The sequence below is a fragment of the Eschrichtius robustus genome, chromosome 16 (genome assembly GCF_028021215.1).
Source record: "Eschrichtius robustus isolate mEscRob2 chromosome 16, mEscRob2.pri, whole genome shotgun sequence".
NCBI lineage: Eukaryota > Metazoa > Chordata > Mammalia > Artiodactyla > Eschrichtiidae > Eschrichtius > Eschrichtius robustus.
Genome location: NC_090839.1, coordinates 76311024 through 76325265, shown reverse-complemented (window position 1 = coordinate 76325265; position 14242 = coordinate 76311024). Strand labels below are relative to the sequence as shown.

The 14242-nt window shown below is 49.2% G+C and overlaps 1 protein-coding gene across 1 annotated transcript; it reads left to right on the top strand.

Moving 5' to 3' along the window:
• The first annotated feature begins 1331 nt into the window (after positions 1-1331).
• Positions 1332-11790, top strand: NFATC2IP (nuclear factor of activated T cells 2 interacting protein). The gene is made up of 8 exons (XM_068524343.1): positions 1332-1767; positions 2846-2918; positions 5311-5425; positions 6132-6212; positions 6305-6491; positions 7720-7864; positions 7990-8099; positions 9715-11790. The coding sequence occupies exons 1-8, from the start codon at positions 1381-1383 to the stop codon at positions 9871-9873; spliced, it is 1257 nt and encodes a 418-aa protein (XP_068380444.1). The 5' UTR covers positions 1332-1380; the 3' UTR covers positions 9874-11790.
• Positions 11791-14242: the final 2452 nt, after the last annotated feature.

Genomic DNA, 14242 nt, shown 5'->3' with positions numbered 1-14242 from the left:
TTTTCTTTCTTTTCTTTTTTTAAAAATTTTTATTGGAGTATAGTTGCTTTACAGTATTTTTGATGGGAGGTGGTTTTGTATATTGCAGCAGAGCCTTCATGAAGTTAGGCTGTTATTCTCCCGCTGGAGCTGGGAGATGGAGAGATTGGGAGCTATTTCCCATGATGCTTGCATTTCAAAAAGATGGCTCCAGAACTTATTTACAAAAGAGGAACAGACTCACAGACATAGAAAACAAACTTATGGTTACCAAAGGGGAAAGGGAGTGGGGTGGGGGGAGGAATAAATTAGGAGTTTGGGATTAGCAGATACAAACTACTAAATATAAAATAGATAAACAACAAGGTCCTATTGCATAGCACAGGGAACTATATTCAATATCTTGTAATAAACTATAATGGAAAAGAATCTGAGAAAGAAAATATATAGAAAACGGAATCACTTTGCTGTACACCAGAAACTAACACAACATTGTAAATCAACTATACTTCAATTAAAAAGAAAATGTCTCCCAGGTCCTGGAGTTCCTGAGTTATGAGACTGGCAAGAGGCTTAGTTAGCCATTACAAAGATTTACATACATTTTGAAAAGTTCCAAGAAAGAAATTCTGAAAGAAAAGGGAGAAGGGGGAGAAGTCACGTCCCTTATTTTCAACAGGGAGAATCAAGCCTCTTATTTTTCACTTGTATTTGCCCTTCCAGGTGTTGTTTGTGAGGCGGGTTGTGCTTAGGTGTACGTTGTGGGAGGGTGTTTCAAGAGTGTATGTTGGGTTGACTTTGCCCGTGAAAAGTGTCTGTCGGGACCTCCAGTGTGAGGGAGGGTATGTATGCTGTCGGAGGTTATGCGGAGAGTTGCGTGGTATTGAAGTGTTGGTCCAGGGGCGTATTGTGCGGATTCTGCACGTGAGGAGGGGTCGTGTGCGAGGCGTCGGCGTCGAGCGGAATTACTCAGCCCACCAAGCAGTTGGGGGAAAGAATAAACGGGATACCCGTGAGGTCTGCGGTTTCTAAAAGCAATTCCCAGCCGGACTTGCAGACTACAATTCCCAGGATGCCCTGCTCCTCCACCAACCAGGAAAAACTCTCCTCAGTGGGCGGGGCTTGAAGAAGGAGGGTCAGGCCAATGGATGAGCCGGGACGAGTCGAAACCTACGCCGATTGCGCCGAGTCTGACTGGAATCTTTGGCGCCTTGGTTTCAGTGGTGAATGTGTGATGGGCGGGTTCAGCGACCAGTGAAAAGGCGGAGAGGTGGATCCAGAGGGTGTGGGCGGGGAGAGGTGCTGACTAGCAGGCAGTTCGCCCAATGAAGGGCGGAAGCCGCTGGAGGGGGCCAGGCGAGTTGGCTAGAGGTGGGCGACTGTGGCAGCCGGGTGTGTGCCATGGCGGAGCCGGTGAGGAAACAGGGCCGGCGGTCCAGAGGCGGCGGTGTCGGCCGAGGGGCTCGGGGATCCCGGGGCGGCCGTGGCCGGCGTCCTGGCGCTCAACGGTCGCCAGCCCGGCGCACCCTGGACTCGGTGCTTGTGGACTTGGTCAGCGACAGCGATGAGGATGTCTTGGAGGTCGCAACGGCGCGCGGCGCTGCGGACCCGGCCGAGGTCCCGCTCCCGGAACCCCCCGTGCCGGCCGCGCCCCGGGACGACAGCGACAGTGACAGCGAAGGGGCGGACGCACGGCCGGCTGAAACCCCTCGGGTCTTGGTCAGGCGGAGGCGGCGGTTGCTGCTGGATCCCGGGGAGGCACCGGCGGTTCCAGTGTACTCTGAGAAGGTGCCCGCGGGTCCCCGAGAGGGCTAGCGCGGAAGGGCTGGGTTTAGAAATGTTGAGGGTAGGGTTCTAGGATTGGTGTTGGGAGACTAAACGGAAGCAGGGGCTAGGAGCCTTGGGGGCAGGATTCCTGGGGTTTCTGTAAATTGGGGAGGTGAAGGGGTTTGGAGTGTGCTGGGAGTTTGGGATTCCCAGGAGCTGGAGTGTCGGGGGTATAGAGAGCCTAAGGGTTTGGGATCCCGGATGGTTCAGGGAAGAGTTGAAGCACCTAGGGCTGGGATTTGGGGCATACTGGGTTTTAAGGTTGGGACCCATTGCTAAAGATCCAGGAAGATGGGGACTGGGGTCCATGGAAGTTCAGAGAGAACTGGGGGCTCCAGGAGGCTGGAGTCCCCACGTGGTAGGGTGAGCTAGGGGGCTGAGATTCCCAAGGATTCAAAGATAGCAGGATGGCTAGCAGCTTCGTAAAAAAAGGGAACTAAGCTTGCATCCTTACGGTGCATTAGGGAAAGGGGTGTCGGAATCAGAGTACTCCTTATTTTTTTTAATTGAAGTGTAGTTGATTTACAATGTTGTGTTAATTTCTGCTGTACAGCAAAATGATTCAGTTATACATGTATGTATACACATTCTTTTTTATATTCTTTTCCATTATGGCTTATCCCAGGACATTGAATATAGTTCCCTGTGCTATCCAGTAGGACCTTGTTGTCCATCCATTCTATATGTAATAGTTTGCGTCTACTGACCCCAAACTCCCAGTCCATCCCTCCCCCCTCCCCCCTTCCCCTTGGCAACCACAAGTCTGTTCTCTATGTCTGTGAGTCTGTTTCTGCTTTGTAGATAGTTTCGTTTGTGTCATATTTTAGATTCCACATATAAGTGATACCGTATGGTAGGGTACTCCAATTTTGGATCCTGGGGAAGCTGAGCTCCTGAGTCCTTGTGGGAGGGCTGTAATGTCTACATCCTTAGGGAGGACTTGGGAGCTGGAGGAGGCCTGGGTGTGAGGGAAGAATCGACCCCAGTTTTCTCTTTAAGTGGAGGGAGGATTTGGGACTGATCTACTTTTTCTTTGCAGGTGAAAAGCAGCCTCCACCTCATCCCAGACCACATGTCCCTCCTGAAATCCTGCCCCCCAGAGACTGAGGAAGGTAAGGGAGGGCTTCTAGGGAGAGGTGCCCAGCGCTGGCCTCTCTGAGGAGACTTTCTGGAGTTTATATCCCTGCAGTTAGTTGTTTCCTGACGCTCAGGGGAAGGACATGGGAGAGGTGACTCCTGCATCCTAGCCAGAAAAAGCTCCAATCCTGAAAGGAGCTGGATTGTTAACCAGAAGGCACAGAAAATGCTGTCAAAACACCCTTCCGCCAACTCTAATAGGCATAAGAGTGAGCTAATATACAGATTTCCAGGTGCCATCCCCAGAGATTCTGATTCTGTAATCCTGGGAGCAGGGCAGGGGGAGGTGTTAAGAATCTGTAACATCTTGTTACATCTGCAACAAGTGTCTTGGGAACACTCTGGAGCCAGCAGGGTGTTCTTTGAATCTTTTCAGGACTGCCCAGCCTTTGTTCTCCCTCAGTGATGTGATTTTTGCAAACCACTCAAGGGCAGTGAGTAGGAGTCAAGTCTAATAGGGAAGCGATCCAGTGGGCAAATGCAGACCCTGGACTACGACTTTTGCCCCATGAGGGAGTATGGCAGGGTGATTAAGTGCTGATTTAGGAACCAGCAGGCCTGGTTTGAATGCCAGTTCTACCCCTTAGTAGCTGTGTGACCTTGGGCGAGTTAATCTCTCAATGCTTCAATTTCCTCATCAGCAAAGTGGGGATAAAAAATGGACCTATGTCAAAGGATTTTGGTGAGACTTAATTAAAGAGAATATATAGAAAGCCCCCTCTTGGGCTACATATATGGTTTGCATATATGGTACCTGGAACAGAGAAGTGCAAAGGCACCTCTGTCCTTGCCACTCAAAATGTGGACCCAGGAGTGTTGGGTATCTTCCAGGAGTTTGTCAGAAACGCAGAATCTCAGGCCTCTGGCAGCTACTAGGACAGGATTTCTCAACCTCGGTGCTACTGACGTTTGGACTGGATCATTCTTTGTTTGGGGCTGTCCTGTGCCCTGTGGGATGTTTAGCAACATCCTGACCTCTACCCACCAGATACCAGTATCACACCCCAACCCCTTCCTCCCTGCATTGTGACAACCAAAATTGTCTACAGACATTGCCACATGTCCCCCAGGAGGCAAAATTGCCTCTGAGAACCACTGATCTAGGATTCATTATCATTGTTTTGTATTCACAGTTTTTATCTTATGGTTAATGATGATCATGTGGCAAGCAAATGGAAAAGAGCTTCTATAGTTTAGAATATTATACCTGATTTCCTTTTATAAGATGTTCAAGTTAAAATGAGTGATTTAAAGGAAGATATTAGGGCTTCCCTGGTGGCACAGTGGTTAAGAATCCGCCTGCCGGGCTTCCCGGGTGGCACAGTGGTTGAGAATCTGCCTGCCAATGCAGGGGACACGGGTTGGAGCCCTGGTCTGGGAAGATCCCACATGCCGCAGAGCAACTAAGCCCGTGCGCCACAGCTACTGAGCCTGCGCTCTAGAGCCCGCGAGCCACAACTACTGAGCCTGCGCTCTAGAGGCCGCAAGCCACAACTGCTGAGCCCACATGCCACAGCTACTGAAGCCTGTGCACCTAGAGCCCGAGCTCCACAGCAAGAGAAGCCACCACAATGAGAAGCCCGCGCACGCAATGAAGAGTAGCCCCCGCTCGCCGCAACTAGAGAAAGCCCACACGCAGCAACGAAGACCCAACGCAGCCAAAAATAAATAAATTAACTTAAAAAAGAAAGAAAGAAAGATATTAAATAATACAGAGATATGGCAAAACATGGCAATGACACACGGATGAAATTTGAGAAACGTAGGCTCAGAGGGCCTATACTTACCTCTTTACCTCATTCCCTCCCTGCCCCACACCCCCTCCTCCACCCCGGAGTCACAGTCTCTCTGTGCCCACCAAACTGAGTATGGGAAGAAAATAAGAGAAATATTAGAAAAAAAAGTCATCCTTTGACATTTGTTTTAGTGTATGTTTTATAACATATATAATAGTATGTCCCTGTATAGTAAGTAGTATATGTGTATTAAGTAAATACCTATTTTCCGGGTTGTGTGCTCAGTGTTCTTCATTTGTGGGGTGCACGTGATCAAAAGTGAGAAGAGCATGCTTCAGTTGGGGTGAGCCACTTTCCGACTGTCCACACTCGCCACTGTCTCATGCCTTAGCACGAAGCTCTGACACTTTCTTGCTCTAATCTGTCAGGCTCCAGTTCATCCTTCTCTCTGATGTAGGCTTTTCCCCTTTGACTCACACCCCTTGAGCCCTTCCCCAGTGGTTGTGTGTGTCTGGGGCTCCCTTAGTCTCCTCCTTTCTCAGAACCTTCTGAAGCCCCTGACTTGTCTCTCCTTGGCCTCCTGCTGCCCTCTCTTGGCTACCCTTTCCACTTCCTCCCACTCTGTCCCCAGAGGCGGACATGGCAGATTCCAGCAGTCCCCACGCTGAGGATTCCCCATGTCCCGATTCTCCCTGGAAGAAGAAGCTGAGGAGTAAGGATGGAGAAGAGAAGAAAGAGATGTTACTGTGAGTGAGGCGAGGGCCCTGGGGCCGCTGGAGCAGAAAGGGAGTTGGGGGGGTAGGCTGAGGCAAGCAGAACCCTTGGCTGGCTCCTCAAAGGGTAAGGAGAAGGGACGGAAGGAGTCTTGAGGCTCAGGTGAGGAATGAAGCTCTCCTTGGGGGGAAGAAAAGGTGAGCCCCCCTCAGAGGATGGCAGCGGGCCCTCAGGACCCACCAGGAAGTGGAGATTTCAGCTTTGTGTCTAAGAAAGTAGTGATGCAGGGGTGAAGGGTTTGGCTCTGCAGACTGCCCTGTGGTTCAAATCCGGCGGCTGTCTCTTAGCCAGCCTTTCTGTGCTTCAGTTTTCTCTTCTGTAAAATGGGGATAATAGTGGTACCTGGGTCAGAATTTTGGGGTAAATTAAGAGTTAACCCTTGGCAGATAGTAAGTGCTTGGTGTCATTTGGATGTTATCAGACATTTACCTGGGAAGTAACTTATCTTAAAAGTTAGGCATTCTCCTCCCTCATGTTTGGGTCATATAAATATAAAAATTATGACTCAGGTTTTCCCTGTCCTTACCTCCCCCTGTCTTCCCATAAGATGGATGTCACCGGAAGATGCTCTCTCTTGATTCTCCAGGTCCCCCTCTGGTCCCCAGGGGTCCCATGAGGAGAGGTGTGGGGCTGGGGTCTCACCTCTTTCTCCATCCTGTCCCTCTTTTATCTCTACAGGGTTCAGGACACCTCACCTTTGCCTCCACCTCTGCCACGGACCAACAGCAGGAAGCATACTCGGGCACTCCAGAAGTTAAGGTACCAAGGGCAGGGGACTCTGGGCTGGGGTGGAGAGCGGCAGTATGGAGGGGGCCCACCCTGACTGACCCACAGTTCTTTCTGCACCCCAGGGAGGTGAACAAGCGCCTCCAAGATCTCCGTTCCTGCCTGAGTCCCAAGCAGCCCCAGGGCCAGGATCACCTGAGCCAAGAGGATGAGGTGGTCCTACTGGAGGGGCCCACTCTCCCAGAGAAACCTCGGCTCTTGCCGCTCAAAATCCGGTGCCGGGCTGACCTGGTCAGATTGCCCATCAGAACGGTAAGTGCCTGAAGAGTCTGGGAGAAGGGTCCCAGGAACTGTCTATGGAGAGGCTGTGGTGTCTGGGCAGAAGGGACCGTGGCTTCCTTTGCCCATCCTGCTGTCTGGAGCTGCCCAGCGCTCGTTCAGCCCTGTGCGCCTTTGTGCTCACTGTTACCCTTGGGAGATTTTTTTTCCTCCCTCTCCCCTCTCTTCCTGGCAAACTTCCCACCCATTTTCAAGGTTCCACTAAAACATCCTAAGAAGCTTTGCTTGGTAGCCCCTCCCCAGGGTGCATCCCTCCCTCGGACCCTGTGCTTCCCTCTTGTGCTTGCTCTTACTGCCTTGGACACCCAGATGTCACTTGGTCATTCCGATCCCCCCTAGCTTCCTGATGAAGACTACTCTTTTTGTAGGGATGACTCCAATTCCAAAACAAGAATGATAACAGAAGTGACCATTTATCAAGCAGTAACCGTGCATCAGGCAAGCAACTAAGCCAGGGCTTGTGAACTGGCAGCCCGTGGCCTTATCAACTGTGCTGCTGCTGCTTCTTTTTTTTTTTTTTTTTTTTGTCCCTGCTGTGTGGCATGCGAGATCTTAGTTCCCTGACCAGGGATCGAACCCCCTGCATTGGGAACGCAGAATCTTAGCCACTGGACCACTAGGGAAGTCCCATGCTTCTTCCTTTGTGCTGTACGGTGCTTTTATTTATTTATTTTTTTGGCTGCACTTCACGGCATGCAGAACTTCCCCAACCAGGGATTGATCCTGCACCCCCTGCAGTGGAAGCGTGGAGTCTTAACCACTGGACCCCCAGGGAAGTCCCATGTATGAGTCACATGAACATATGAGTTCATCGCCAACCTTTGCAATGGGTGATTTTGTACCAGGGTCCAGATTTCTGGTTTCTCTTAAATAGGAAGATACAGTACCTGGCCCATATTCCTACATGGTACCAATCAGCTGGAACTGCGGAACAGCTGGCCTGTTTAGATGGAGCATATCCGGTTCTGGTTTGCCGCAATCCCCACCACTCCCTTTTTTCTCCTAACTCATGGCTGCTTCGTGTCTTTGTGTCACTTGCCTGAACCCCTTATTGACATGATTTTATTTTATGCCTTGCCAGGTAAATATGGTGGAACCCACAGATGAGGAATTCAGCAAGTAGTTAAGGCCAGAAACTGGGGGTGGGGGGGGAAGCACATCAAGGCAGGAAGGCCTCCTTCACTTCTTGTCCCCCTCCCAGTCGGAGCCCCTCCAGAGCGTGGTGGACCACATGGCCGCCCATCTTGGGGTGTCCCCAAGCAGGATCCTCTTGCTCTTCGGAGAGACAGAGCTGTCCCCCACCGCCACCCCCAGGACCCTAAAGCTTGGAGTGGCTGACATCATTGGTGAGAGGAAGGCAGGGAGGCTTGAGGAGGCTTTTGCCACAGGGAGGGGATATGGGAAGAGGCCCAGAGGGGACCCTGCTTCCAACCTGCGCTTAGGCCTGGCTTCCCGATCCTGCCCCCCACAGACTGTGTGGTGCTAGCAAGTTCTCCGGATGTCGCAGAGAAGTCCCACCTCCTCCAGCTGCGGGTGCAGGGGAAGGAGAAGCACCAGATGCTGGAAGTCTCGCTGCCTCGAGTGAGTGGGGGAGCTGGCTTTCTGTGCCCCTTGCCCCGTGCTCTGCGGTCTCTTGTGTCAGTGGGTGGAGGATGGAGTCACTGCCCTTTGTGGTCTTGGGTCCCCACCCATCCTAGATAGTGGAAAAAGCCCAGTGTTCAACTTCCCTCCCCCTTCTGCTGGGAACCTGGCTCTGGTCTCCTAACTCCTCCTGGTTAAAGTCAAAATCACCCTTGGATAGTAACCAATAAAACCCATCATAATTACAAAAGAAGTGACAGTCCCTGTGCTAAGGATATTTACTTCACATTCAGGATATTATTGAATTTCACAACAATCTTAGTTAGATGGGAAAGCACTGTTGTTACCCTCATCTAACAAATATGGAAGCCAACCTCTGTAGAGGTGGAATAACTTGCCGTATTAGTTTCTGAGAGCTGCTATAACAAAATACAACAAACTGGGTGGCTTCAAACAATAGAAATGTATTCTCTCACAGTTCTGGAGGCTACCGGTTCGAAATCAAGTTGTCAGCAGATGGGACGAAGTGAGAGAGTGGCAATGACATATATACACTACCAAATATAAAACAGATAGCTAGTGGGAAGCAGCCGCATAGCACGGGGAGATCAGCTCGGTGCTTTCTGTCCACCTAGAGGGGTGGGATAGGGAGAGTGGGAGGGAGACGCAAGAAGGAGGAGATATGGGGATATATGTTTATGTATAGCTGATTCACTTTGTTATAAAGCAGAAACTAACACACCATTGTAAAGCAATTATACTCCAATAAAGATGTTAAAAAAAAAAAGATATATTGGACAGCAGAGGGGAATATAGCCAATATTTTATAATAACTTTAAATAGAGTATAATCTATAAAAATATTGAATCATGATGTTGTAAACCTGTAACTAATAAAATATTGTAAATCAACTATAAAGAAAGAAAAGTTGTCAGCAGGATCATGCTCCCTCAGAGACTCTAGGTAGAATCCTTCCTTGCTTCCTCCTAGCTTCTGGTGGTGGCTGGCAGTCCTTGGCTCACAGCTGCATCACTCCAATCTCTGCCTCTTTCCTCACATGATGTTCTCCCTGTGTGTCTCTCTGTGTGTCTGTTTTCTCTTACAAGCACACCAGTCCTGTTGCCTTAGTGCCCACTGTAATTGAGTATGACCTCATCTTATCTTGATCACATCTTCCAAATGAGGTCACATGCACATTTACCAGGGGTTAAGACCACAAGGTATCTTTTTTGGGGGACACAATCAACCCATAGCACTTCGCTAGGGTTATACATCCATTTCAGTGGGAGCGCCTGGCCCCCAGCTTGGGTCATGCTCACTCCAGAGCCCGGCTGGCTTCCTCCTTGTGATTCATGCCTCCATCGTAGGTGAGGAGACTGCCTTTGGAGAACCTGCCTGACCCAGAGCCAACATCCCAGCCCTGGGCTCTGTGGCCCAGCTCCCTAGAGAGGAACCAGCTTGCTGCTGCCTTCTTTGGCCAGTTGCCTTTCCCTCCGTGGGCTCTGACTTGACTTGTCCCCTTGTCCTCCCTGTCGCAAGTCCTCTGTCTGTCCCTACAAGTTCTCCTCAGCCCCTCTTTTCAAATTCTTACATCCATTTTTTCCTCTCCATCCAGGATTCTCCTCTCAAGACCCTCATGTCCCGCTACGAGGAGGCCATGGGACTCTCGGGCCACAAGCTCTCCTTCTTCTTTGATGGGACAAAGCTTTCAGGCAAGGAGCTGCCAGCTGATCTGGGCATGGAATCCGGGGACCTCATTGAGGTCTGGGGCTGAAACCCCACTCCCTGTTTAGAGGCCCAGCTTGGACTTGGGGAGAGCGGCTGCCCCCTTTTGGCCCCATAACGGCTAGCTGAAACTGAGGTAGAACTTATCCTCAAGCTGAAGCAAAATCAAGGAGTGATCTTGGACCACCCCCGCCCCGCCCCGTCGACCCTGGTTTCAAGCCGTTTGCTACCTGATTAGGTGTGTGGTGGTCCTTGCTGCCCCGGGTGGACTGTGGCTCCATCCACAGGGTGTGCTGAGTTTGGCAGTCCCCTGGGACATGGAGAAGGTATCCCTTACCCTCACCCTTTCCCCTCCACCATCACCCTTTCCTTTATCGAAATGTCTCTTTTATGAAACTGCTCCTATTGAAAGAGTGAGTTGAAATCAACATGAAATCCCTGGTATGGGATTCCAGGCCTGGGATTTATGCCACGTCCAGGACCAGCAGTGACCTCAGTGTCATTGGGGGGTGGGGGTGAAGTTTGCTTGAGGCACATACAGGGGTGTGGCTCCTCAGCCTGCAGGAAACTAGATGATCAAGCTCACACATGCATTAGCTTCAGCAGAGGCAGACGATGGGTTATTCTTTTGAAGAATATAGTAGATTCTCAGGCTTGGGTGTCTTCCTCACCCCAGGACCCTTTCAAGCCACCTTCCTGATGCACACACTTTATTTAAGGCATAATTGAGCACCTTGAGCCTTTTGGTTTTGGATCTCAGGATTCCAGTCCACGCAAGGCTTCTCTGGTTTTATGGCTTTTCCCCTTCACTCCATCCTCTCCTGTAAGCGTCCATTTTAATGTGTTGATTACACGTCTTTGAATATGAATGTATCCTTGAAAAATGCCATGTTGTATGTGTGAATATACTTTTTCCACATGTAGTATTATGCTGTAGATCTTGTGCTGTTGCTTTTTTCACTCAACCTGTGTTGCTTATGCTACATCAGCTTTATTTCTTTGAACTGCTCTGAGGTATTCCATGGTGGGTGTCAGCTGCATTTTGTTTACACATCTGCTAAGTGGTGGACACCTTTGTGCCTCCAACTCCTCAGCATGTATACAAGGCCACGGTGAACATCTTTTTATGTGTCCCCTTCCATATTTTGTGAAAAGTTCTCTGGCAGAGGTACCCAGGATGGGAATATGGGTCAGACAGGTTAATTTCTCTATTTGTTTTTAGAATGGTCATTGACCCTCCCACATAAAGCTTCCTATTTCTCCTTATCCTCACCAGCACTTGCTACTGCCCAACTTTCTAATTTTTGCTGGTCTGTTGGGTGTAAAGTGGTGCCGTATTTTAATGTACATTCATCTGATCACCAGTAATTTGGGGAATTTCTTTATATACCTGTCAGCTTTTCTGGTTTCCCTTTGTGTGAATTGCTCAGTTTCTCATGGGGGCTTCCTATCTTTTTTTTTGTTTACTCTCAGAAGTTCTTCGTATATTCCTGGGCAGTTGCAAAAAACTCTCAAAATGGCAGTTGTGTTTGTATATTCAGGGGTGTCCTTCACTGAACAGAAATTCTTAATTTTAATGTAGATGAATTAACTATTTTGTTATATCATTTGTTGCTTTTTGATTTCTTATTTAAAAGTAGTTAAGATATTTTACATTTTCTTCTGTTAGTTTATTAGCTTTTCTTTCACATTTAGGCCACTAATATTGGGCTGAAGTCCAGCCAGTACACACTGGTATGTGCTGGCATCTGCTTTGCATGGTCAAATATTTGTTCTCATTGGTTGATGCCAGGCTGTACTGGCTGCTGAAATGTTGAATACTACTTTTAAACTATTTGAAATTCACCTTTGTCTATGAGTTCCAAGTTTTAGTTTCACCATATAATGAGCCAGTTTTCTCAGCACCGTCTACTAATAAAGCCGTGAATTTTCCACTGATAGGTGGTATAATTTTGGCAAAAGCATATCACTCTCTTTAAAGAGTTTTTTGTTGGAATGTGGTATTCCTTTGAACTTATAATGTGGGAAATATAGAAAGAAAATTTTTTAACATTTAAATAATCCATGATATGGTATAACTCATTTTTTTTCAGATATTTTATGTCCATTAGTAAGTCTGAACACATTAAAATTAAAATATGTTCAATCTCAATAGAATAAACGGGAATACATTCAACTTGTGTATATTTGAGGATTTCTGTCTCTCTGTCCTTCCCGTGACCACCCTCCCACATGACCCCTGTGGCTGAGACCATTTGTTGTCCCCTCACACCTATTCTTCCTCCTCCAGGGTAACAGAACCTCTGGCTTTTTGTTTTTGTTTTTAAACTTTGGGTTTATTTATTTATTTATTTATTTATGGCTGTGTTGGGTGTTCGTTTCTGTGTGAGGGCTTTCTCTAGTTGCAGCAAGTGGGGGCCACTCTTCATCGCGGCGCGCGGGCCTCGTTATCGCGGCCTCTCTTGTTGCGGAGCACAGGCTCCAGATGCGCAGGCTCAGTCGTTGTGGCTCACGGGCCCAGTTGCTCCGCGGCACGTGGGATCTTCCCAGACCGGGGCGCGAACCCGTGTCCCCTGCATTGGCAGGCAGACTCTCAACCACTGCGCCACCAGGGAAGCCCGAACCCCTGGTCTTTATTGAGAAGGAGGCTTTTTTTTTTTTTTTTAAGAAACGTGTTGGCTCTTTAAATTTATTTTATTTATTTATTTATTTGGCTGTGTTGGGTCTTCGTTTCTGTGCGAGGGCTTTCTCTAGTCGCGGCGAGTGGGGGCCACTCTTCATCGCGGTGCGCAGGCCTCTCACTGTCGCGGCCTCTCTTGTTGCAGAGCACAGGCTCCAGATGCGCAGGCTCAGTCGTTGTGGCTCACGGGCCCAGCTGCTCCGCGGCACGTGGGATCTTCCCAGACCGGGGCGCGAACCCGTGTCCCCTGCATTGGCAGGCAGATTCTCAACCAGGGAAGCCCAACCCCTGGTTTTTAGCAAAAGACAGAGAGTTCAGAATGAAGACAGTGCTTGCCAGCCTCCACTGTAGCCAAGTGTGGCCAAATGCCAATTCAGGGGAAGGCGTGCGACTTCCAGGACACGTCCCTAAGCGGGCAGTGTGTGCCCCTCTCCTTGGCTTTCTTCCTGCTGCTGACTGGAAGTGGAGCATCCCTACTGACACAAGGTGACCTTGGGGAAGGAAGCCATGCAGGGCAGGACAAGGAGAGAAGGCGCCTGGGTCTCAGCTTCCATGCGCGTCTTACCAGCCCTGCACTGCTGACCTCTGGGCTTTGGCGAGAAGGGGAACTTCCTGTCTTGTTTAAATCACTGCTATTGGGTGGTTATTCCCTGGTGGTCCAGTGGTTAGGACTTGGCACTTTCACTGCTGGGGCCCGGGTTCAAAACCTAGCCAGGGAACTAAGATCCTGCAAGCCATGTGGCCAAAAAAAAAAAAAAAAAAAAAATCACTGCTATTGGAGGATTTCTGGCACTTGTAACCAAACCCCGTTCTAGCCCCCCAGTATGTTGCTATCGCAAGCAATATTGTGGTGACCCCGAGTGGGATTTTTCTCAGGTTTATATCCAGGAATGGAATCACAGATCATTGGATGTGCACCTACCCATTTTCTCTTGAGTACAAGTGACTGGACCTCTTTATAAATCCATTAGCAAGTGCTAGAAGGTTCCAGTTTCCTCTTATCTTCCCCAGTGCTTAATCTGGGGAGGATACGGGAAAGACCACTCATTGTAAAAGGATTTGCATTTCTTCGATGATGAGAGTGAATATTCATCCTTTTGATCAAAGAGATTGATCACTCGTCAGGGAATCTTTCTAAAACTCCCCTGATTAGAAACCTTCAAAACTTTAAGGAGCCCCGATCTGGTGCCACATACCAAGCTTGGCACTTTTCCTAATCTCATTCATCCTCAGAGCAATCCTGGGAGGCAGGTGTTATTATTCCCATTTTACAGAAGAGAAACAAGCTAAGATGAATTAACCTGTCCCAGACCGCACAGCCAAGGAATGCAGAGCCAGACGGAAAACCAGGTGGGCCTGTTGAAGACTCAGAATTCTTAACAAGACCAGTGCTTCTCACAGCTTCAATGTTCTCACAGATCAGCTGGGGAGCTTGTGATGATGCAGATGGGGTATCAGCACTTCTGGGGTGGGGCCCGAGATGCTGCATTTCTAACAAGCTCCTAGGTGTTGCTGCACTGCTGAGTGGCAAGATGCTATTTTCCTTTTTTATCCTGTAGCTTCACACCTTTAAAGCCTACCATGTCCCAACCCTTGCCATTCCCTCCATAAAGCCCCCCACAGCTCTGGCCACATTCTCTGTTGTGTGTCCTACCTTAGCCTGGAATGGGTCTAGCTCAGGACAGTCCTGAGCTGTCTTTCTTGGTCTATGTCTTTCTTCCCTACTGGACTGTAAGTT